This window comes from Trypanosoma brucei, chromosome 10 (genome assembly GCF_000210295.1).
Source record: "Trypanosoma brucei gambiense DAL972 chromosome 10, complete sequence".
NCBI lineage: Eukaryota > Euglenozoa > Kinetoplastea > Trypanosomatida > Trypanosomatidae > Trypanosoma > Trypanosoma brucei.
The window spans coordinates 3,092,743-3,117,116 of NC_026743.1; the positions used below are offsets into that span (position 1 = coordinate 3,092,743).

Below are 24,374 nucleotides of genomic sequence, written 5' to 3' on the forward strand. Positions count from 1 at the left end.
AATATATCGATGAGTATAGTCAGACGCGCGACATCGATAGGGCAGGGTCAGTGACTAGGGATTTAACAGATACCACAGGTGGCCGCCAATCCGGGCTAGTTCGGGGGTTGTGATACGAAACACGGCGCAACCCAGCCTTCAGCCCCTGTAAACTGTCACGTGTGCCCTTCTTCGGACTTTGATCAGCGTCACCTCGCTGTAGGAGTTCCTTCTTAACATCCACGACAAACCTTCCACATTTCTCAAAGTTGGTCGAAACGAGAACTATTTGGCATTCTTGTTCAGCATATATTTTTGTAACATTTTGGATATCCTTTCGAGCGAGATTCAGCGCGAGAGCCGCGCAGCGAGTGAATGTCCTCTTAACACCAATACCATAGCGATCGCAGTCACGGCTCAGCGCAAGTTCTTCAGCGAGAGAAACCAAATGAATGACGTCCTGGTATTTCTGCAAAAAACGCAACAAGGCGGCGCGACGCGCCTGCTGTATTTGCCGTTTTTCGCCGCCACACTCACAATAAAGAGGGTCTGACAGCAGACGCACTGGGGTTGCCGCTGCTGCGGCATTCACCCGCCTTCCTCCGCCGCGTTGCAGTGCTACAAGAGAAGAATATGGAATCACCACAGCCGAGTAAAAAGATACAAACGGAAGAAAATATTCTTCAATATTTGCGAGCACATCGGCTGCGAGCACAGCAATCGCAGCACCCTTAGGGACAAATGTGGGGGCTTGTGGGGCCATCGTGGTAAAAGAGTTCATACGTCGCTGCGCCACTCGAAGTAGCGGCCGTATGTACGGTTCCAGTCGTGGGTCAACGCGTGGATCAACGCGCAGTTGCAGCAGTGCCAACTCCAACGCCTCACCATAAGCAGGATAAAGTGAAAGAACTTCTTTTTCCAGTTCCGGAGCAACTTCGCTTGTGCTCAGAGCGGTCCGTTGTGTATTGCATTTTTCCAGTAGAGTCTGTGGAACTGTGTTACCCACACAAGGATATCTCTCGAGCAAGCTTTTAATGGCCATTTCTTGCCAATCAAAAATGGAGAGCACCGTCGAAACTCCGACTGATTCTGCGCCCGCCGCCGCAATAAGATACGCGTAGGTTTGTGGCGTTGGAGCGATGTTGTACTTGGATTGCATGAGCTGTAAAACCTCTTGCGCGTCACGATGCGTAACAGCACAAGCAAGAACTGCGTGGAACGCACTGCGGGTGAGGGGAGCTCCTGCCTCCACTAAAACCTCGAGAGTTGTCCGCGCGTCGGAACCATACCCTGCACGGGCGTACGCCAGCAGCAAATTAGTATATACCGCTGGTGTGAGTCCCCCCACTCCACACTGTTGCCGTGCCTCATGGTAAAACCCAAAGCCCATCGTCGGCTCCTGAGCACTTGCGCAGCACGCGATGAGGGCTGCATACGTGTCTGGAGTTGGATCAAATCCCCCGTCCCGGAGCTGGCGGTAGAGCGCGAGAGCGACCTCCAAACGGCGGGGGTTCTCTGATGCCCTACCTGCCGCTTCGATGAGAGCTGTGTACAGATCGACAGAAACGGGGACAACACGCGCAGCTTCGCTTTTTACAAGAAGCTCCTGCGTCATTGCAAAATCCGCTGTGTTACCACTGCAGCGGGCAAGAGCAACCAACGCAGCGGTAACATCATCTGCGGTAATGACAAAAGTGCCACATTCAGCATGCTGCATGAAGCGTTGAAACAACGAGTGAGCAATATCGAACTTCCGTGTTTGCGCACAGCTCGTAATGGCCATGATATGGTCTTCCGCACTCACAGCTATCAGGTGCTGCCGCAATTCCCCCTCCACACTTTCAACGACATTGTCTAACGCAAATGTTGTCTCTTCCACCACTGCTTTATGCACCCTTTGATGCGACGTACCTTTAGCTTTCCTTTCCCAGCCACCTTCCCGAATCACTTGACGATTTAATTTTTTTTCGATATGGCTATTTAAATCACTGAGAGCGATTATCTCTTCTAGGCATTCCACTGCAAGCGCGTACGCACCTGTTAAGCCGCAAACCACCAATAACGCCCTTCGTATTTCAACTGTTACAACGTCGGGGAGTGTCCACTTTAATAAATTTCCATTGTTTTCACCACAAGTGTACAAAGAGTTGTGCTGCTCCTCGGTGGTAGCACTCCAGTGACGCAGTCGCTGGGCCAACATCTCCACTTCACGCAACTCCCTTTGTAGTTCCCTCTCGCTGAATACGTCACCCAATGCAGATGCAGCCTCCGTTGCGTCCTTCAACATGCCGATCGCGCGACGCAGCACAGCCCGAACGTCCAATACGTCGGAGAGGGACCTTGTCACACGATCAAGAACCTTTAACGCATCGTTTTGATCTTCACAACTTTGAACAACGTAACCCCCTTCTCCCGGATTTTCTGCAAGTTGGGACTTCAGCCGGCCGGCTTCATCGAGAAGGTCAGCGAGGACACGCAGGGGGTGAGGGGCACATGGCGCTGACATGAGAGCTACAAGACTCTCGAAATGCCCGTGCTGCACACGATAGAGATATGCTAAGGGAGAGGTGATACCTGTAGTAGAGCGACCACGCTCTCCGGGTACGCCATAGTTTAAAGAGCTCTTGTTTTCTGCGATCCTTGTAGTTTCTTTGATACTCGATGCAACATCCCGAGTCACGTTTTTAGGTTGTTTATGCGAACTGGACAACGGCTCAAGGGACTGGTCAAATACAGCAGGAAAATAACGGTGCTTGCGGGACAGAAGAAAAGCCTTTGTTGCAGTTACATCAAATGACTTTCCCCTCCTAAGAAGAGTCAGTGTCATGACTCACCGATTCAGTGTCTTGGGTACCATTTACAGCACCGATACATAAGCAGAATTGAAGAAGCACAAGGAGAGAAGACACAGCAATTCCACTGAAAACACGAAAAGAAGGGGCATATGCAGAGGCGGATTAATAACGTGTTTGTACCTGAGAAAATTAGTTTAGAAGATATGTAAGAAAAGAGGCTGCACGCACTTGAACACACACGAGTCAGTTATTGGGTCCTGCGCATGCTCAAACACTGTCTGAAGTAAGAAGCGACTCGGCCACTTACTGCTCACCTCGAAGACTACCTGAACTCTTTGATGCACGCGTATACATATATTTGTATCTTGTGTTATTTAGGGTTACTTGTCATCCTTCTCACAATCAGAGTAAGTTCGTTAACAAGGGCATCAGCACCTCTCCCCAGTTCTCATCCCACGTTCCGGGCCCGTTTTGTGCCACCTGCCTTCTTTTTTCCAGTAAGGGTCCATTGGTCAGGATCAACTGCTTCCACATAACTTGCCCTAGCTCTTCAGCATTGCTGAAAAACCAACCTCGTTTGTCATCTAGTAGTTCATGAAGTGATTTGTAACGTAGGGCTACAACAGGAAGACCGGAGCCCAGCATGTCCACTGCCTTCATTGGCAGGTCCAGACCACTCGATGAGTTGTGCATACATAGTCCCACATCTGCTGCACCAAGCGCCATAGCATAATGCTTATACGACTGCATGTACATCGTTGTGACTACCACGAGTGAAGACAAGTGAGCTTCAGCGACAGCCATTTCAAACCGCTTGCGAGCTACACCCTTTCCTGTCACAAGGAGCCATACGGACTTCGCCGCAGTTGGTTTGCTATCCTTACCCTGAGAGCACTCCTGAAGTTTTTCATCGACCTGTTTTAAAGCCTCCACCACCATCGTATAGTCATCGTCTGGTGTCCAACTCGTGGAAGCGACTATGAAGATGCCACGACTGTCAGTCGCAGCTGTAGATTGTAACACCCAATCTGGCGGCAGTGAACATCCTATCACTTCCTCACCATCTTGGGAATGCGCACTCATGACGGGGCGAATCACCTCCTGCACGAAACGACTTCTTGGCACGAGACCAAAAAAAGATGGAGCACTGTCGTACATGACCCAGACGTCATCAACACGATTCGCCACCTTTGACTGCTTGCTGACATCTAACAAAGCCCTACGCATTGCTTTGCTAACTGTAATGTTGCGATCACCGAAGCACAAATTACATTCAAGTAAGCGATACAACCACACCGCTACTGCCGGGCGCCCATCGTTTCGCAGAACTGTATAACCGAAGTTATGCCAGTCCACCACGAGAGCCGGGGACAGGACGAATTTCGGGCAGGAGTTGGAATTTGTGGGGTCCTTCTTCATAGGATTCTTCTCCACAGGTAGCTGCCGCTGACGCTGCAATTTTATACCCTCAGTGATCTCCTTGAGGGCGGTGCTTAACCACGAGCCTGTTAAAATGATACAGTAATAAGTTACGGCGTTGGCAACAAACGCACATGGTTGTACAATGTACTTCACCACCGGCACGAAGGGCACTGCAGGGGGCGATTGCATAAGAATAAGATCCACTAACATCAACTGCCCACGACTATTTACAAACATCATTGACGCGCGGACGAGGACCCAAGTGAACACCACAGCACAAGCGCATGCACGGTAAAATGTAGATGCTAACCAGTGCAACTTTGGATGTGGGAACAAGATACGAAACCACAAGGGTGGAGTTATCGGAGGAATCAGATATGCCGTTTCGACGACACATTCGAACTTTTCTACGCTAGAATCGTCGTAGGAGCCGTCTATATTTTTCTTTTTCTCCCTCAACTTGAGTTCTTCACTTAGACGATTCCCCATGTCGAAGCCAACCAACACTACCTCCTGAAACATGCCACATTTCGCCAAACTTAAGGCATGGTACTGCATCCGAGGTGATCTGGCGAAGTCACCGCCAACAACAACTACCACGCGGCGCAACACAGCCTTGCTATTCCGGTGTTGTGCACCCGTGGCCTTATCACCTCGGCTCTCTATCTCTGCGATATGTTCACGCGCTTGTTTCCATTTCTTGCGACCCGACTCAGCCCGTACCACCAATGACACGGTTATAGAAAACCAAATAGCAAGAAAACAAAACGTAGGAAATGATATTGTCCACACAAGATCATCGTAGCTAAACATCCCTGGGTGATCTAAACTTTCCCTTGGGGAGAAACTTCATAAAATCCACAAATTCCGTGGAGGGTAAGAGTGAGGCAGGGGGCGGTAACATTTTAGGGTTAAGAGCGTGCCACAGCAATGAAGTATGTAAACGTGCCCCCAAACCGTAAGGGCAGTGTCGGTGGTACGCAAACATAAACGAAAAACACAGGGCGACGAGCGGTTAACCGCTTTCAAGGTGTTCCACGACGCCCTGGTAACGCCCTCACGGCATCACCGCCCACCAGTTTCTGCCTTCAAACACCTATTCCAACGATAACCCTTCTTCAGATACCGCAACTTGATCAATAACGACAGGCATCACTGGTTTGTCGTCTCCGTTCCTCTCCACCTGTGACACGGAGAGCACAACTGACTTTCCAGCGGTGACAAACCCAAAAACTGTGTGTTTTCCGTTTAGCCACGGTGTAGCTTCACCTAAAGTGATAAAAAATTGTGATTCGTTTGTATTCGGTCCGCGGTTTGCCATACACAGCCACTGCACCCTTGGGTAAGAAAAGAAATCCATTGCGTCAACGCCTTCGTCCTCGAATGGCTCACCGAACGAGCTCAGTCCCCCGGTGCCATCACCATGTGGACACCCACCCTGTATCATGAAACCCGGTACAACTCTATGGAAGGTGAGAGTGTTGTAGAACCCACGCCTTGACAGTGTGGAAAAATTGGTTACTGCTTTCGGGGCGAATTGAGGCATAAGGCGTACTGTTATTGTACCGAACGTACGGACAGATATGGTAGCACCAACACAAATATCGGTCCACGACACAACCCGAGTTGAAGCGGCGGAGATAATACTTTGAACTCGCCGCTCCTCCACTTCACCGTCAAATCCACAGCTATTCTCGCTTGCTTTGCTATGTTCCACCTCCGAAGTTGTTCTTTCTTCCTCATCCCTCGGAGCCAAAACTTGGAGAGAGGACTGCAACTGCAGCAAATCATCACAGTCGAAATCCCGTTTCGCACGCAGCGTAGACAGGAGAAGTGCGCGCTGCCTCTCGTTTCCCGTGTCATCTTCTGTATTTTTATCTGTGTTGGGAATGCCAACAGCGCTTTGCATGACGAAATCGGTTAGGGAGATTTCGTATTTTGTGTACAGCAGAAGGGCATTTCCTCCCAGGGATGTTGTACAAATCGTCGGGTCATCAACATGAGAGTTATCCTCCTCCGTAAAGCCAGGCGAGGGCGTTGCACTGCTTGCCGCTTCAAAAAGTCGCTTAATGTCTTCCTTCGAAAGCGCACAACCAACCGGAGACTGTGCGACGAGGTTCTTCAGAGCTTGACTAGCGGGGACACACAACCTCAGTAACTTAAGGGGGGCAGCAAAACATCTAAATTCTCCGCACGCCATCCGCGAAAAGGAATTTATGATCTCCATGAGCATGCTGTCACCACGAACATCAACTTCCGATTCTCCAATTGAACACGGAAGTTTCTCGATGTAGAAACTTGACTTCAGAGCCCCCGCTTCCTTCGCCGAAGGAGCTGCACGAAACGTCGCAATACGTCGACCACCCACACATTCCCTGGACGGCTCTGGCACCCCCGTTATTTCTGGGACAAAAATCCACACGCCACGGGGCGAGGAGTTAAAACTATCCTTGATAACTGCATTAAACACGAAACCTCGCAGGGTGCTTTTCGCCTCTTGTAGAGTACACAGCTCACCAAGTTGAGGACAAGGCACTTCACTCGTTTCACTGCTGCAAAGGCATACTCCGCTAGCAAACTCGAAGAGATGCAGGAGGACGCAAACAGCGCCCCGACGCAGGGAAGCACTAGACACCGTGAAATAGTTTCCAGTTGGTGAAAAGTCAACACTAAGTGGTATGATCACCTTCCCTGTTTTCGCGGCACATGTGACTTCACGCACCAAGGCAAAAAAACCCGTCTTCTGTCGTCTCTCGAATGTGATCCATTGCCTGACTTTCAGTGGATCTGCTGCACTGCGCGATGGGAAGCCCCCAACAACCCGGAGAGAAAGGATTGTTCTTCCTTCATCGTTCAGATGCTCAACAATTCGCGCGTAGTCCACGATTCCCTCCTCGTCAACAAGGACAATCAATCCACTCGGAAGATGCTGCTGGCAACAGACTATCAAATTTGCACAACTCAACGCCACAGTAGGAATGGGCTGACCTTCCTTTGTGAAATCGGAGCTGCAGAGACGTGACGACTTCTCGACCCCGCACGGAATGAAGACAACACCGTTGGTATCATCGTCTCGTTTCGCGAAGAAGGCAATGTACGGTTGATAATCGTGATGAAACAAAAACGGTCGTGGGGTGAATGACTCTTTCCACGGTTGCGTAGCAGAAGGGTGGCACCGACGGGCGGCATTAAACTGAAGTGAAAACCGCCCTTCGAGCGCCATGAGTAGGCCATTCACACGAGATACCTCGACGTTTACACTGATATTCCCAGTATCATCAGCAGCATGCGGAGTGACGCAGACGAATAAAATGCATGAGTTTACCGGGTCCGGCAGGACAAAGTGAAGGCCTGCATTAGTGACCTCCTCTGATTCCACGCTTTTGGGGAAAAACTTTCTGTACTCTCCCGTGAAGAAAACGCCACGGGGAAGCTTACGCCAAGCACGCACCACTCCTACTGCGTCAACGGTTACAATCAGCGCACCGTTATCATCTGCTAATGTGGCAATGTCCTGTACAGGACTTCCATGCCGGTAGCTTCGTTCATACAAGAAGGAGCAAGGGTATCCCTCCGCGCTCAGCATATCCATGGTGCTTTGCTGCTTCTTGCATTTGCTCACCCCTTCTTGTACATCATCGCTGGTATCAATAGGTTCATCATTTCGATCGCTGGGCCCCAGTGAACGAGGTCGTTTCCCACGCACACTCTCTTCTCCAGCACGCGTAGGTTCAGCGCTATCAGCTTCGGAGGTGTTCACAAGCAGCACAGGAATAGTCGGGAGGAAATCTTCCTCGTCGTCTTCGCTGTTTTCATTGCTCGACCGATGTACCTGCATCTGCTACGTCCGTTTCGCTCTTTCTCTGTCCACCCACCGCCGCACCCCGCTTTTATCCTCACGGTGGCAGAGCGGCCCAACTACTAGTCTTCGTCAAAGAAAAGAATGGAGAAAGTCCTTGCATTCTGTGCCATACGAGAAGCAATCTCGAATATGTCACCCCGCTACGGGTGATACATCAGCTAGTACGCACATTTTTGAGACCCCAGGGAACGTAAAAAGTTCGACGCAGTACAAGGCGAAATGACAGTGGTGGGATGCAACTGAAAACACGTCCGACTACTCCAGAAGTGGAAAACGGAGAATGGAACATGACCCAATAGCAGCAGAAAAGGAGTCTGGGACACAGTCCTACAATGGGACAAAAAGAATTGCAGAAAGGAAGGGAATAGCCAGCCTAGAAGGGGGTGACGAACGAAAACTTTTCAGATGCAACCCTCGCTGCCCTCGTATTCGTTATTTTCCCTTCACCAAAAAGGAGGTGCACATCACAGAGAGGATTGCTGCACCATCTTTCCATCAAAACCCCAACCAACGAAAAAAAAGTTTGCGGTATTTACCTTCCATAGTTTCAAACACGTTCGCACCAGGGTCCACACTTGTTAGGTTCGCCAATAATGTACACTGTACCTACCACCTTTTTTTAAATCTCATGAACATTTCCCCAAATATACCAGCGTATGCTTCTGTTCGTTTTTAATATATTGCCTACGCTATGTAACCAAATGCGGATAAGGTAACAATATTCACCTTCTTTCCCTCGCCACTCTACAGCAACACGACGGTTACCACGTTAATGTGTGATGCTGAAAACCTTTCGTGTTGGTAATTGAAGCCACCACTGGTAGGCACCTAACCCCCGTAAGAGAAAACACCCGAAAGAGGAACAATATTTATTTCCTTCAAACAACTCAGAACTCACTAGCGAAAGCCGCTCGACGGCAAACAAGATAAAAAAGGTAGAAAAAGGTGTTTCCATTCAGGCTGGGATAGTAGATGAGATGACGTGTCGGCACCGAAATGAACTTTAGCTCATCGTGTTGCTGCCCGACAACTGAATCACACACGACCTATCCTCTTAGCAGGTCCTTATTCTCCCTCCGCTTGTGTTTCCATATGTACTTTCTGTTACACCTATTTTACGTGAACGCTTTCACCCAGTCAAAGGAGTATCCAAATGCCTCCATCCTCAGAGAGAAATTACGTCGACTGTTTGCACAAACCATGTAGTGTAATGTGCAAATTTTCCCAATCGTGGCTTGTAAATACACCACGAGAGGAAACTCAAAATCCAGCGGCTAAAATTAGAGTGAGGCACCCAATTGGGCCTTTCGCTAACCGTACGCAGTCTTCGCACGTCCATGCCTGACGCAAGCCCGGAAACACTGTATGATAGAGATACTGCGACGCCGCGCGCCACTGCTCCCTGACATGAGGTACGGATGGCGTCGACTCGTTGACGCTGGGTAACTTTCTTTCTTGACCGCTCTGCTCGCTTCATGGCTTTCCTACTCACTTTCTGGGCTCGGTTTGAGGTGACCATTTCACTGCTGCCCTCAGGACTGTCCTTCAATTCATCAAACCCCTCCTCCACGTTTTCCCCGTCCATGTCTGAGTTTGTAGACGCATCGCTATTGTCTCCACCCTCCTGTTCTTCAAAAATGAGCATGAAATGTGTGCAAGCGGAAGGTGTGTATTCAGGGAGATCACTTCCCAGTGCGCCCACAAGTGTCTCTTGCATTGCACCATGCGGATACGATCCAGGTTTTGTGATGCTTGCCTCATCTGCTGCAGTTGGGATCTCACGGCTCGCCCCCCGAGGATCAAAGAGGGGAATGTCCCACGCCCAACAGTGTGACGCTTCCTTACTCAACCGAGTAACGCTGCCCACGCCACCATGGTCAACTAAAACCAGCTGACAGCGGCGGTTTGGAAGTTCGATACGGATGCTAACAGCATGTACTGTGTCGCGGACTATCAGATCAAAATGCAGACGCTTACGCCCTGGCGTTTCATCAGTCTGCAAGTAGCAGTCTCGTATGGTGGCGCTAGGGGAGAGACCAGGTCTCACTTTGCCTTCATACCGCAGAACAGACTCGTCGCTTACGCAAGGAGGTGTGAAGCACACATTCCCACACGACAATAGTTCCCAGTAATCAACCATACCGTGCACATTATCGACTACGATATCTGGTAGCCCATCCCGTCTTTTACTTCCCGACGAGGGAACGACGTTACAATAAGTTCCTACATCATTTATATGCAACACGCGATGTCGAGAAGGAACGTGTGAAGAAAGGGAGAGCGTACCACCCTTTATGTTGGCGGAGAGCTTCATACTAAGACGGTAGCTACGCATTAAGTATGTCTCGCACAAAATCTCCCCTTTAAGTGTGACCTGATCACCAATCTCTTGCCGGCATTGCCCATCGGACATGTGAACTACCTCGCTGATGCTTAGTGTGATCTCATTTTTGAAAAAAGAAAGTACACCACGATAGGCCACATATCCAATCGCTGCAGCAACTGCGACCTTGGCTACGGAGCGAGAGCTCATCATTACCCAACTGTGCTTCACTTACCGGTTAAGAAGAGAAGAGATGTCAACAGTTTAGATTATAAGTTGGGAAGTGTAGAGAGATGGAATGAACTTACAATCACAGCAATATACATGAAGTGCAGGAAGCTATCAGTGTGGTGCGGGGAGTAAAAGGGTGCCAAGCATGAAATGCCAGTAACATAAAACTGCACATACTATATTCCCGCGAAGATGAAGGGGATGAGTTCAAACCAACATAAGAAAAAAAACACCCCTTCAGGGAAAGGCCGAAGAATGGAAATGTAAGCCGAAGGTAGCAGGTGACAGCACAAACCCTGGCCCATGCAGCATGACAGCTTCCACAAGCATTCGGCGATCTGCGCGTAGCACACAAGGATAAATCTGTCATCTCTCACTAGACGAAAGAGGTGATGACCGCGAGGCCCCGGTAGATAACTGTAGTAGTACTTCTAAATCGAATTGCATAATATTTCCATTGTTCGGGTGTACTATAACTCTCATGGGAAGCGAGAAGCCGAAACCAAAAATGACCTCTGCAAAGTGGGGGAGGAATGGTAAAGTCATTTTTTTTTAAAAAAAGAGAAACAACTCACATCTTTGACGTGTAGTTGTGATACATTCTACATTCTGAGGAAGTGGGTGCTCTGTTGAATACTTCCCGTAACTTTTCCCAGTACACCTGTGCGATTGTTGACACGGCGCCTCCGTAGCCCCTTGAAGTTATTTCCTGCAACATAGATGATGTGTGTCCTGTCAACGTCGTCACAAAATTCCGGAGATCTCTATTGAGCACAATGAAAGGAAATCCCTCACACTGTTCATTTGCCATACACCATACATGCGAAAGAAGTTCCCCCAACTTTGGCTGTAGAGGTCTACACCGTTGCGGATGAAACTATCGATCACTTCGGTGGCCAACATATTTGTCCTGCATTCCACATTGATCCAAGGCTGATGCCGGCCGAGGAAGTTCATTGCTGCATTCGACAGCTTCTCCCCAACCACTTGCTTACTATTCTCAACGATTTCACTCACGTGGCTCCCAATAAGGGATTTGCTCTGCTCATTGCTTGCTCCGTTAAGAATAAGTGCAGCAACCTCCTGACACTCTTTTGAAACACCGCTGATCAAAACGTTTGACCTCGACACCTGTGCCGGCATTGAATCGATTCCACCTTTGGCACTATAATACGAACCTTGGCGGGACCACCGCGAGGGAATTTGGGCGTCAGCTCTGCCAGTGGACGACGGCACTGCCTCTTGCAACGGGATAACATCATCGCACAGTGGGTTAGCACACACCACGTAGGCATATGCAGCAACAAAAAGCTCTGCAACAGAAACAACAGAGCAAGGATGTGTGGCGTAGTAGTGCCGGGCAAACCTCTCATAACGTGCCAACCCCGTATTCATTCGTTTCAACAACTTATTGCGACCCTTCGACCTCCTTGACGAACCGAGAGGAAGTTTCACACGGTCCTTTTGATATCGTTGGAGCAAAGGATTCCCTCTCTCCAACACATCGACATACTCATCTTCCTCGCATTCACCTCTTATGAACCTGAGTAGCGGCTCCCTGAGCTCCGATAGTACAAACTGCATATACTCCAACCACATGCTTTTTTGCGCAGCGCGAGTTCCGAGCGGCGTTCCGGAGCCGGTTCCCGGTAGCACACCAAACCAGTGCTCACTATTTGGCAGGTACAATTCAACACAGAGAGAGAAGGCTGCCAGAGGTTCGGCAACTACTGTGTTGGTCTCCACAGACTTCACATAAAAGGGATACCTGTCGCGTAGAGTGTGGTTGGCTGAAATGGGTTGAAGCTCCGCTTCGCACGGGATACAATACGCGCGGCACAACCACAGAAAGGCAATCGCTGCCGGGTCTTCGTAGCAGCCACGCAGGTAGAAACCATTCTTCGGTGTGATCGATTTCATCGAGGTTTTCTTACTTGCTGCCTCTACAACGGCAGCCCTGGCGTTTGCTGTGCGAAGCACAGCATCCATTACAGGAAGCATCGAGGGTGCGGGATAAAGTTTAAGCAAGTAAAAGAACTCCGAACAAAAGGTTTCAGCGGCAACCTGGAGAGATATTGTCCCACGCAAACCAACCCACGTTTTGTAGTAAAGACATTTTGTGAATTCATACCACCGCGGCTTTGTCAGCGGCACAATCTGACCGTCAACAGACATGGTCAGAGCATTAGGAGCCCGACCCACTTGGTTCTCTCCCATACTGCTCTGTTGTGCAGATCCTTCAATGCATTCATCAGGGGCGTCACCAAACAGCGCCTGGTTCCGCAGCGCCCAGAGGTGGGCTCTTTGAGAAACAGTCATTAGGGGATAAACATCGCGGCAAAATACCTTTCCCACCATGACCTTGGCAATTTCCAAGACAAGCACATTTAAGCACTCGTTAGATGAGTTGGGGAGGGATGGCGCCTTCATTCATATGATTGTCTAAAACTTTTACGGAGTACACTGGAAATATTACAGAATGCAAATGAAAATATAAGGGAAAGCGGGAGGAAGCAAAAAAAAACGGGCAGAGCAAACTATTGTTTTATCATTGCTCTTGACAGGAAGTACCATGGACCAAATAGCCGTACCAACACCATAAAAACATGGGGAAGTGGAAATAGAGCACATTCGTCTACACGTGCGCTCTTTCAGTGCCTTTACTTGCTGAAGAACACCCTACAAGAACAAAAAAAGGAGGATTACGTCTGCATTTCGTCAGAAACGACTAGCTTTGCGATACATAACTTCGTGTTCGACAGATGAGACGAGAATTGGTGGGGAGAGGTTTGTTACACTTTCATAAGGGGGAGTCCGTCGAAATACGAGTAGATAACACCCACATACAACATAAATAAATAAATAAATAAATATATGTTAGCCTCCTCCGCAAACATACGTACGAACACTTCGTTTGCAGTGCTGTTGCCGCGTCCGTCTCAATTGCTGGAACCAAAAAGAAACAAAAAAAATGTGAAAGTGCCCAAATATAAGGAGGAAAAAAGATTGAAAGCGGATATAGCAAAAGGGAAACAGAGAATAGTCAGTTTCATAATCGAATACGCACACTTTCCTATTTTCATTTTCTCTTTTGTTTTTCCTCCAACTGTTCACTAATTCTTTTTTTGTGTGTGATGGTGACGTATAAAACACAGGTATACCTGCTTAACCTCCTCGTAAGTGGGGAGGGGGAAAGTCGAAACGAGTAATGGAGAAATGAAAAAAAGCAAGAAATCAACATATAATGTCACCGCTAAGGTAATAGAAAAAGAGAAGGGGGAAAGGGTACGCCGCTCAGCGGATGCAGCTAGAAAAATAAAAGTATGGAACCCACTATATTTCAGACCCGCATTGCTTTATTCGCAAATCAAATGCCATCGTTGGAACATGAAACAGAACTGTTTGACACGTGTTCAATAGCTTGCTTTGCAAACAAGAAAAAACTAAGTGCAAGCGTCACTTGTAAACGGTAAGTGGTGATCCGCCATATTACGAATGGAAAAGGCCATGACCTCTCCAACAACACGTGTTAACTTCTGTGTAGAAAAATTTGTCTTATACAACGCATTCCTACACTTAAGTCCGAATATCGAACGGTCATCAAGCCCCAAGATTTATCTGATCACCTGTTACGAAGAACCCACCGTACTCATCACCTGAAAATATGTACACGCCGCCTCTCATGGTGTCCCACATGAGTGCCACACTATTCACGACCCCGCAGCGAAATCGTGTTGAACCAGAGGCGGCAGTCGGTAGGGGAACGCTACTATCATCACCGTCTAACACAGACGACCTCGTTTCAGTTCCACGCTTTGTTATTATTCGCCGTAGTGACTGGAGAGAGACAAACTCGAATGGGGTATCACCAGAGAATAAAGTAGCACTTTCCTTCACATCTTTAGATCCGCAGCGAGCATTTGACGTTGGGTTTTCCACACCGTCATCTTTTAGTGCTGACAGCAACTGACCCAAAAAGGAGGGACATGGATTGAGGCATGAGGCACCGCTCAACGAATTAGGCGCCTCTCCCGGAGTACGCGCGGAGAAACTTAGTCGGCTACTATTTTTCAGTCCTTTGGCACTCAAATTCCCACCACTGGCCGTAAGTTGGCAATCGCGAAAGGGGAAGGGAAACGGAACAACGCTTAGCATATCCACTGTACTCTGTAAAACTGTACTCACACCGTACCTTTCCACAAGATCCGACATCAGAGATTGGTGCTGGATGATTCTGGAATGCTCACTTTGTTGGGAAGAAAAATCACTAAAAGTGGTGCCGCTCCCCATGTCACTTTCCTTACTTGAGTCGTCACTTTCCGTCATATCTATCTTCGGAAATGGGCTCTGCATCCTGTCAGAGTCGGCAAGGGCTGCATACGAACATCTCGCTCGCTTAGTGGGTGTACGCCTTCCAGTAGCCGGGGTCACATCATCCGGATGATCATCTTCCCTTAGGTTTACGTCCTTCACTCGAGCTCCTGTGAGGGCGTTGAACACGTGCACTTTGCTATGAAGACCTCCAACAGCCACGAGCACAACTGATTCACTTCGGTCAGCATCACATCTTCCCACTCCGCCTTCGTCTTGTTCGACCCCGTGGTACGGTGAAGGGTATGAGGAGATGCCGTGACCGTCAAGTGCACAAAATACGTTTGTAGGGTTAGCAGCCTCAACAGAGGAGAACATCCCTGAGCTTCTCCTCCGTTGTTGCGGCCACTTTGGCACGACAGCAACAGAGCATGGCAACAGATAAATAGGGGCCCTCTTCGCCTTCGGGTGAGTGGTGGCCACTCCATTCTGTGTTAAAGGAAAGTGAGGTTGCGTGGGGCAAACGGGAATTACTCGTACGACACTTCCGCTCGCCACGTCAAATACAAGGCAAACGTACGCCCCAGGGTTATACTCAAGTGGTTGCTCGTGCGAAGGCAAAGATCGATTCGGCCCAACAGAGGCCATGATGCAGAGGTACCGGCCATTCTCGGCGGTAGGCTCAATGACAGGGCTCCCACCATCCGCAGAACATCTGCAAAACCCACATTGAAATTGCCCCCTCCCCGCCGTTTCACCGAGGGACTCTGTCGATTTTCCCATACCCGTGCTGTGTCCACTGGTGGCTGTAGCGCCGTCGTTTCTCGAGTTATTCCGCCGCAATGAGTCATCACTATAATACCTGCACGACGGAGATCGAAACAGTGCGCTTTTGGATGAATGGCAACACCGACACTGTGTTGGTTTCACGTTGCTTACCTCACATTCACCCCACACTGGACAACCAGATGCAGTCATCGAAAGGAGATGATAGGGCTCGGGTGGAGCTGCATACCGAGAGTCTTTCGGAGATGGCCGTACGCGAGCAGCGTGACACAGGGCGTGTGGTACCTCAACGAACACCAAACGTGAGCCCGTCCGGTAGAAGATTACATCCTCATCAGTTGACTGATAATCCTGTTTTGCTATCTTGTCGCAGATCCTCAATGAAGCACGACCAACACCCTCGCGATGGCGGTGTTTCAACTGAAGTGAAGCAATGGGATTAGCATACTGATTAGCGTGCGGGCGGCTACGCGAATAGGAGGGACGTTGACGCTGATTACTTCTCACTCCATTTCCTTCCACTTCCGAATCGCATGAACGACGCAGGATAAAATCATCACTCGGTGCGGAGTGTGTGCTATCATGTTGCAGGACGTCGCGGAGGATGCGCCTGCCTATGCGACTACTGACTCTCGTCTCCACCCCTGCAGGAACTCCCTCGTCACTTACCGCCCTGGACATGCGCGTGAGCAGAGGTTCATGTTCATCACTCTCGCGCGCTACGCAGCGCCGATCAAATCGAATAGTTTGCGATCCTGCATAAAAATATTCTGGCACTTCTGAGTCGCTGGAATGTGTTGTGATTTCAGACAAGGGACTCCCAGGGGTGTCCCCATATCTGTCATTAGATGAACGCTTCACACTAAGCGAAGCAGGGAGCCCACGCTGTCCCACCTCAATGACGCCCTCTGTTGGATTTGTTATGTTGTTCTCGTTCCATGCATCATACATCGATAATTGTCCGTAGTGACTGATCGTATAAAACGCCTGTTTTAGCGGCGAAAATAGAATGTCTTGGACGGGGAACGTTGCAATGCTCTGTATAACTGAGCCGTTCACAGGGTTCCAGCGGATGATGGTGTTATCACAACCACAGGAGAGGCACTGCAAAAACGATAGATGGAAGTGAGCAGCGCGTCGCCATGTAGAGGTATTCGAATCAGATGGCGACGTTTGTACTATCCTCTCTCCTTGCCAGAAACGGGGGTCCACCCACCGCGCGACAGTCACTGGTGTCCTGTGCACCTTAAACGTGCCATAAAGTCTGTCGGCACTGTCTTGACTGTCAGCGCTTGTTGCGCTAAGTGACGCCGTTACATCATTCGAACGACAGTCATCGTTACAATGTAGAGAATAAATTAAAACTTTCCCCACGTCCTCGTCCTCCTCTTGATTCACCTGCTCCTGTTCCGACCCCGATGACGAAACGTGTTGCACTGAGCATAGCAGAAAACGTCCACACGGAGAGAATGATAAAAGCAAAGCCAATTGCTCATACCAGCGCAGCTCGCTTGAATTAGAAACTAAAAGCACATCAATAATTACCCTCTCAGAGAATTTCCCATGCTGACATTCATCATCTGGAACTCCACCCTCGTTCACATAATTGCGCATGCTGAACACTATAAGTCGTCCTTTTGTTGTTAACAGTGCTAACAACGACCCACAAGGTGTGAGTGCTATGACTTGCACTTCGTTCGTCACTTGTTCATCGGAACGTTCCAACCCGTTTTCAACCAAACCAGCACTATCTCCTTCAGAGGCTGGAGGTCGCGCTAACCCGGAGCTCAACAATCCTGCCCCCGAGCTCATTAGTAAGTGTCTCATCATTTGAACTTGATTATGCATAAAAGCCTCCAAAATCTCACCGGAGTCTTCCCACGACGGTGCTACACTCGGACCACCGTTGGGGTTATCGGCAAGTTGAATTATCTCAATTGAGGGAGCATCATCAGACATCACAGTCTCCTCAATGGAAGTTTGCCGCCCGATTGCCATCCTCGACGGCTGACTGTGAATCTCTACTCCATTTACGTCATGTGGGCCCAGTCCATTGACGGTTGTTACCCCGCTCAGCAGTAGTGCCCGTGCTGCTGCATTTTCCATAGCCTTCAACTGTACATCGAATGGAAGGTCGTTTTCCTGCAGACTAAGTAGCATTCTGGTTTTGCTGAAGGCCTGCTTAAGAAGATGATGAACGGAGGGGCGCGGTCGATTGACTCGCTGCACCATCTGAGAGGACTTACCGGATATTAGCATCTCCAATATTGACTCCCTGATGCCGCTTTCCACAGTGCCACCAGGGTGGACGTAGCTTCCGCCGCAAAAACCGTTGCCCCCCAACCAGCCAGTGTCCTCGTCAAGAAACAGTTTATTACATAGAAGAAGCTGTCGTTGGACTTCAGGGGAGGCTCGTGACACGGCAAGAGATTCATAGGCAGCTCCCTTCAACTTCTCTATGAGGAGCTGTGCGATATTGCCTTCCATTCGTACTTGTCCCCACTGAGAGTACCTTGTTGCCTGAACATCACAAGCCGCAGTCCGTTCCTGGTTCCCGCACGCACCAGAGACTTGGCCGTCTGGGGATGTGCACGTGGTAGCAGCGCTCCCGGAACCGGCAGCAGCAGTGCTCCTCGCGGTGCAACCACTAAAGTCGCATACTTCCCTTTCCAGTTGCATGGCGCAGTGGTGGTACCAAATTCCCACAGCCGCTCTCATGGCGGGACCTTGAGAAACATGCTGACACTCGCGATCCTTTCCCTGCGAAACCCCATCTGCTTCACTGGTGCCCTGGCGGGGGGTACCTGCGCGCAACACCGAAGATACCTCCGCCATAGAGCCGACAAGCCACGCAAAGAACTGAATGCGCATGGCCGTTTGTGCACAAAGCAGCTTTTCTTCCTGTGATGGGTGCCCACTGACTTCATAGCTGCTATTGGTTGCCTCCCCGAACACAGGTAAAGCTGCTTGCCGCACGACATCCATGATCCGATCCCACCGTTGTTGGGGCGAGGCCCATTCCGAATGAGCTGCTTCTTCTTCAACCAGTACAGCATCTCCGCACGGTAAACCGGTTGCGTCCTCACTCACCGGACCAACGCCCTCGGGTGAGAGGCAATACGCGGAGTTGCGGGAAAGCTGCTCCAAGATCCACATAGAAACCGCTTCCATATTCCTCCTAAAGACGGATTCCTCCCGACAAAACAGGGCACAAATACCGTCAGCTATGTCAGCAACATCAGATTTCCCCGCCACCAGCGCAGCTGCCACTGAAGGGCAGGATTTCCCATTCGATGCCGGCTTCAATGAGGAACCACCGTTCCCGTTACCGCAACGAACCCCCGAACAGTCATCCACACCACCAGTGGTCGATGATTTCAGTTGGTGCGTCTCCAGCAGCAACAGCTGCAGTTTTTCTTGAAGGTCCGAAAGTTTACTAACAACATTCTGCCTGTCGCAACACCACCGTTGTGGGGCGAGTTCAGCTAATGCGACTGCTTCAGTCAAGCACAATTGCGTCCACAGCAACTCAACATAAGCAAAAAAAATTTCAATGATCGAAGTTTCTGTAGAATGTGCCGCGGCAACGGTAGAGCTCACATCAGATGCCTCACCATCAGGGATCCCTATAACCACTGTAAGCAAACTATGCAACAGGGGTGAAAGCGAAGCCACACCCTCTTCCTCGCTGGGGGAGTGTGCGCCACGATATAATCGACTCATCGGTGACGTGGCCAACTTGCACAACCTGAGGAAGACGAACTCGCCCCCGTAACCAGCACCATTTTCACTAACCGAAGATAACAGAGCACAAAAAAGTGACGAATTTGAATCCTCCACTGGTAACCCATGTAGCAGCTTCTCAAAACTCACGTCATTAATCCTGCCATCACATGTGTGATCACTTTGCGTTGACCCAGCTGTGACCGTGCAGGGAGCGCCTTGGTTGGGACGAGCAAAGTCGTTTCCGTCGTTAAAATCCTCCGCTGAGAATCGTACGCTATTTTCAGTGGCATCTCCGCCTCCCTTCATGGTGGCGGGTACTTCTCCCACACGAAGTTGAGTTTCCATCTCCAGTGCCTTTGCGGTTTCAGTGAGGCCGAGCCCCAGGAGCAGATTCTTTAACAAGCTGCTGTTCTCGACCAACTCGGTCGTTCCTACATTAAATGACCGAGAGGAGTTGCGTTTGGTGCTCATTCTCCCAAGGGAACTTAGTATATTTTCCCCTCCCTGCATGGTGGCGATGGACAAAATAAACACCAACGGGCGCTAAATATATATATATATATATTTATATATACGAAAATAACACCAACTACCGTTTCACACCTGTGTGTCTACTGTCCCTTCCCACCTCCTTCTCTTTTCTCCGAACTGGCAACGAGAGGAAAAAAGGGGGGAAAGCTTCGGTCAAGTTAGGTGAAAACAATTTACCAAATAAAAGCGTGATATTGACTCACACCAAAAGATTTGAACAGATGCAGCGGGTAAAGGGAGCTAGCTTCACAATATCCATAGCTTCCTCCGACTTTTTCGGGCCTTTCCTTATTCTTTTTTTGTTCTCGTTCCCACTCATTCGGATATCTCCAGGGTCATTTCGCCCCCTACTCCATCTCTCCTCTTCGTTTCTGTCCCTTCTTTGCAATTTTTCATCCAAACGCGTGACGAATGGCGAAACAATCGGAATAATATCCTGAGCCACTGCCAACTCACCTTCAAAACAAAACAAAAAGAGAAAACACAAACCAAAGGAAGCAGAGGTTAACCAATCCTGAAGGATATGCTGCAACGTACGTGCCCGGAAGGCAGAAGCGCAGTGAAGAGTAAAGCGTATACAGTGCTAACAGTGACGAGGATGATGATATCATTCGCCTTGAGGATACAACCATGGGGGAGATGACCTGCCGCCGAAGGCACCTTGAAGTGTAAGGTGTTTGTGGCGCAGGAGCGCCAGTATTGTCATGAATTGCGCGCTCTCATCCGGTGAGTTCCAGGATGGAATGACGGTTGGAATAACGGGGAACATTGACAATAAAGATGTGCTGTTTTCCTTCTCAGCGCTTATGCCACCTCGCTTCTGCTGCACGCTGCAGCTCCTCAGGGCCGCATTTGCGCGACCGCCCCCCGACGCAGCAGCTTCCAACGTAGCCACGCGTTGGCGCCGCACGGATCCTAGGGAGGAGGGGGGTTCACTTCCTAGCGGGGAATAACCGTGACTTCCAGCGCCGCCATCCGCCACGTAGTCGATCACCCCCCGCTGAGCTTGAGGTAGTTGAATCTGCTCCATTCCAACATCGTCAAGATAGGCGTCTAACAGTTCAAACGCTTCCCCAGGTGTTTGGGTGACTGAAACAAGGAAGTCAACGGCGTTTTGTACTGTGGCTGCGCGTATCGGGTCAAGAGGCGAAAGCATTAATTCAACTTCACACAAAACGCTTAAGTACAAGGCCTTCACATCTCCTGTACAACTGACCACGGGGTAAGCGACACGATTCAGTGGCCGCTGATTCAGTGTCGATTTGTTCTCCACCCCAGTGAGTGAGGTTTGCACCTTTTTGGACGCGGCAACCTGCGTATGGCCTTGCACAGTAATCTTCTTTCGTGTTGTTTGTCGAAGAGGTTTTACAGAGGGAGTTGGTTTTCGCGGCAAGTTTGTCTGAAACTCATTGGGCGATACTCCAGCGAAGCTGCCGTTCACACTGCAACTGCCACGGTCTGGTGCCGGGACGGGGTTCGAAGTTTTCACCGAGCCGGCGCCGCGCAAAAGCATCGCCATGAGGCGTGTGATAACAAAGTGGCATTGCGGGAGGGGCTCAGTAGGTGCATCGTCAAACAGAGACTCCGCCATGACCACTGCAGGATCATCCCGTCGGTAGTAATGTCCATGCCCAAAATGCGCCGCCGGATAGGAAGGTGCTGCTGGCGTTTGAATAAACGCGAGGCGACCATCAGTTGCAGCAGTACCGGAGGACCCCCCTTCAACAGCGCGGGCAGAACTTTTATCTAGACTGCAGGCAAGCCTCGAGTACGCAGTTCCAGGTACCAACAAACCCCCGATTTCCTCTTTCAGGGTAGGAGGTCCACTATCATTCTGCAAGGTTCCGTTTCCATCATCCACCAACACACATGTCAGCGACCCCCGCCGCGTTATCGTCACCGGAGTCCCTTTACCACTCGCCCGCTTCTTGCGGTATTGTGGCGTCGTTGGAGGAAGAGTAGATGGGGCGCAGCTGTCAGGATTTACAACTTCGGTGAAATGTGCGGAGGACGATGCGCCAGCGAGAGCCGAGAAGCGGCCCAGTAGTTCTTCTTCCAGAAGCAACCGATATATGTCACAAACCCACTTACGAAAGAACAACACTTGCCGCTGATCCACGGAGGAGGCAGCAGGGATCAGTAGCTCCAAAATGACGGTAACCACACGGAAGCAAAGGAGGGTAATTTCCTCCTGAATCTGTTCACGCATGGCTTGTGCGGCAAAGACACCACTATGAACCTCTTTGCTCATTGCTTGCAGCTCGACCCAGACACAATAAATAATCGTTGACCCGTCGCCGTCCCCGTATTGCTGCAGCGTTGCCCTTCCAGAATCGTCGATCACTGAAGTTTTCTCTTCTTCCTTCCCTTCGTCATTGATCCCTGACGTGAAATCTGCTGATACTGCAGGGCCAATACACCCCCCTTTTTGGAGGGAACGAAGCAGGGAGAACAATGCAATATCACCGGGGTACAACCCATTACTGGATCCTGACGAGAAGGCAATACCCGTTCCTCCCGTCTGCTCGTTTTCATTTGCGTTGTCTCCCAATGTAGCAATTCCGGCGTAGTTACTGCTACCCCCCACCGCAGAAAACGCGTTGGGGCGGACAGTGTTGCCCGCTTTCCGGCTCAAGCAGTCGTGGGGCAAACCAGAGGGCACCACATTTGCTCCGCCTTCGTCCGACGCAACATTATCAGCGCGCCACGAAAAGTCGCGGAAATAGCCACGGAGGGACGGAAATAGCACCGAGAGAAAATTCACTGCCTTCTGTGATGGAAACAAACCAGAAGGCATCGGGGAATTCCCCTTATTTGATCCCTCTCGAAAACAATTACCAGATGTTGAACGGTCACCCGCTTGGTCTTCCTGCTGTCCATCCCCAAACCTCGTCAATGTGCTCTGCAGCGAACGGGCAACACAGGTTTCCCCACTAGCAAGCATATCAGCAAACACACTGAGGTACAGTGCAATCTTGTTCATGCTACGGATGGGGGTGGCGCTTGCCGAGAACGAAGAGGGGGCCGATGATTCTGCATTGAAGGAGCCATTGTCAACGCGGGTCATGCTTTCGTTATCCTCCACACTGTAACCACCACGCCTCAAGTTGAGGGAGTCCACGAGCGACACATGGCTACCAAGCCGCGAAATATTCCCGTTGCTATTCGCAATATTACCTTTGCTTCCTGCGTGACTGGACTTTCCAGAAACTGAGTAAACCGGTTCGTCGTGTGTGACACTAGACATTTGACGCTTGGCACCGGTAGTTTTGCCACTATATTTGGTTGGTTTCGAACCTAGTATCTGTACTATGATGGCTGCATCGTCCCTGGATAGTCGGCCCGTTAGTAACTCAAGAAACTCCTCCACATATTGTTGCCTTCGAACCGCTTCATTGCCACTCGACTGCAGCGGGTCCTCTGGGAAAAGTTGTTTCCCCCTCGGCGAGTACGGAGCGCAGTTTCTTACAACCTCACTGCAGTCATCGAGGCGTCCGACCGTCTCCTCTTGACCACCAGTGTTTGTAATAACACTCAGATCTCCTGGAGGCACTAATTTTACATCGGAGGAACTACAACTATCGGCACAGGTCTCTGTGGGGCTACACGTGTCCTGACAGTTTTTTCTTTTCGAGGGGGTGGTGAACGGGGGACGAGGAACCTCAATCGTAACGGACGGAGCGAAAGACTCCGACGCATCAGTAGTCTTCTTTGCCTCACCTTCTTTGCCGACTGAGTAACGGCCCCACAGCTGATCCAGCGTATGACACCTTTCAGAAAGTTCTGTCAATAGGTGAAAATCCTCCCGAAGAAGACTTTCCACCTCGTTGAAACGCCGAAGCTCCCCCAGGAGACGTCTCGCAAGAGAATCAAACGCATGGACAAAAGCCCGACATTCTTCCTCCCTTAAATGTGGGTCAAAGCGGATTAGAGTTAGGGCGAGTTCCAGAATATACGTCTTGCTTACGCTACATTCGTTTCGCTCAAGCGACTGCATCAACAGGGTGAAATCACCCCTTATCAAAGACGTTATGCAGGGAATGGATATGTTCGCATGCGATGCTGCGGTAGTTGTTTGCATTCCCTTCAATGGAGGAGATGCTGCCGAAAGAGAGTAACACTCGACAACTTCTTGTCAACAATGAGGTAAATTGGTGGTGTCAATACTAGGAGGCAGCGAGTAAGCGCACTAACCCTGTGACGATCCCACGACTGTACTACTATATCAGCAACTTAATACCTGTCTTCACAAGAAACACCCCAGCGCAGAAAAACCAAAGTTGCGTTTAATTTCTTCCACGGACGCTGGAGAAGAAAGAAACAGACACTGACAAATGCTCCCTCCAATTATCCAATACGACTTCAACTCTCTGCATATACACTTTAAAGCCTAGGGTAAACATAGGGT

General features: G+C 49.9%; 8 protein-coding genes across 8 annotated transcripts; 1 reads left to right on the top strand and 7 right to left on the bottom strand.

Annotated features, from left to right (window-relative positions):
- Positions 1-19: 19 nt before the first annotated feature.
- TbgDal_X15960 (hypothetical protein, conserved) lies at positions 20-2,806 on the bottom strand (the record flags this gene model as incomplete). Its single annotated transcript, XM_011780458.1, has 1 exon — positions 20-2,806. The coding sequence occupies one exon, from the start codon at positions 2,804-2,806 to the stop codon at positions 20-22; it is 2,787 nt and encodes a 928-aa protein (XP_011778760.1).
- A 370-nt stretch (positions 2,807-3,176) lies between these two features.
- On the bottom strand, positions 3,177-5,009 carry TbgDal_X15970 (glycosyltransferase, putative; the record flags this gene model as incomplete). Its single annotated transcript, XM_011780459.1, has 1 exon — positions 3,177-5,009. One exon carries the CDS (start codon positions 5,007-5,009, stop codon positions 3,177-3,179), a length of 1,833 nt encoding a protein of 610 aa, XP_011778761.1.
- Positions 5,010-5,292: 283 nt separating this feature from the next.
- TbgDal_X15980 (cyclophilin type peptidyl-prolyl cis-trans isomerase, putative) lies at positions 5,293-8,034 on the bottom strand (the record flags this gene model as incomplete). The annotated part of the gene is made up of 1 exon (XM_011780460.1): positions 5,293-8,034. The coding sequence occupies one exon, from the start codon at positions 8,032-8,034 to the stop codon at positions 5,293-5,295; it is 2,742 nt and encodes a 913-aa protein (XP_011778762.1).
- A 304-nt stretch (positions 8,035-8,338) lies between these two features.
- TbgDal_X15990 (hypothetical protein, unlikely) lies at positions 8,339-8,734 on the top strand (the record flags this gene model as incomplete). Its single annotated transcript, XM_011780461.1, has 1 exon — positions 8,339-8,734. The coding sequence occupies one exon, from the start codon at positions 8,339-8,341 to the stop codon at positions 8,732-8,734; it is 396 nt and encodes a 131-aa protein (XP_011778763.1).
- Positions 8,735-9,223: 489 nt separating this feature from the next.
- TbgDal_X16000 (hypothetical protein, conserved) lies at positions 9,224-10,594 on the bottom strand (the record flags this gene model as incomplete). Its single annotated transcript, XM_011780462.1, has 1 exon — positions 9,224-10,594. The coding sequence occupies one exon, from the start codon at positions 10,592-10,594 to the stop codon at positions 9,224-9,226; it is 1,371 nt and encodes a 456-aa protein (XP_011778764.1).
- A 762-nt stretch (positions 10,595-11,356) lies between these two features.
- Positions 11,357-13,042, bottom strand: TbgDal_X16010 (hypothetical protein, conserved; the record flags this gene model as incomplete). The annotated part of the gene is made up of 1 exon (XM_011780463.1): positions 11,357-13,042. The coding sequence occupies one exon, from the start codon at positions 13,040-13,042 to the stop codon at positions 11,357-11,359; it is 1,686 nt and encodes a 561-aa protein (XP_011778765.1).
- A 1,170-nt stretch (positions 13,043-14,212) lies between these two features.
- On the bottom strand, positions 14,213-19,945 carry TbgDal_X16020 (hypothetical protein, conserved; the record flags this gene model as incomplete). Its single annotated transcript, XM_011780464.1, has 1 exon — positions 14,213-19,945. One exon carries the CDS (start codon positions 19,943-19,945, stop codon positions 14,213-14,215), a length of 5,733 nt encoding a protein of 1,910 aa, XP_011778766.1.
- Positions 19,946-20,573: 628 nt separating this feature from the next.
- Positions 20,574-24,047, bottom strand: TbgDal_X16030 (hypothetical protein, conserved; the record flags this gene model as incomplete). The annotated part of the gene is made up of 1 exon (XM_011780465.1): positions 20,574-24,047. The coding sequence occupies one exon, from the start codon at positions 24,045-24,047 to the stop codon at positions 20,574-20,576; it is 3,474 nt and encodes a 1,157-aa protein (XP_011778767.1).
- Between the last annotated feature and the right edge of the window lie 327 nt (positions 24,048-24,374).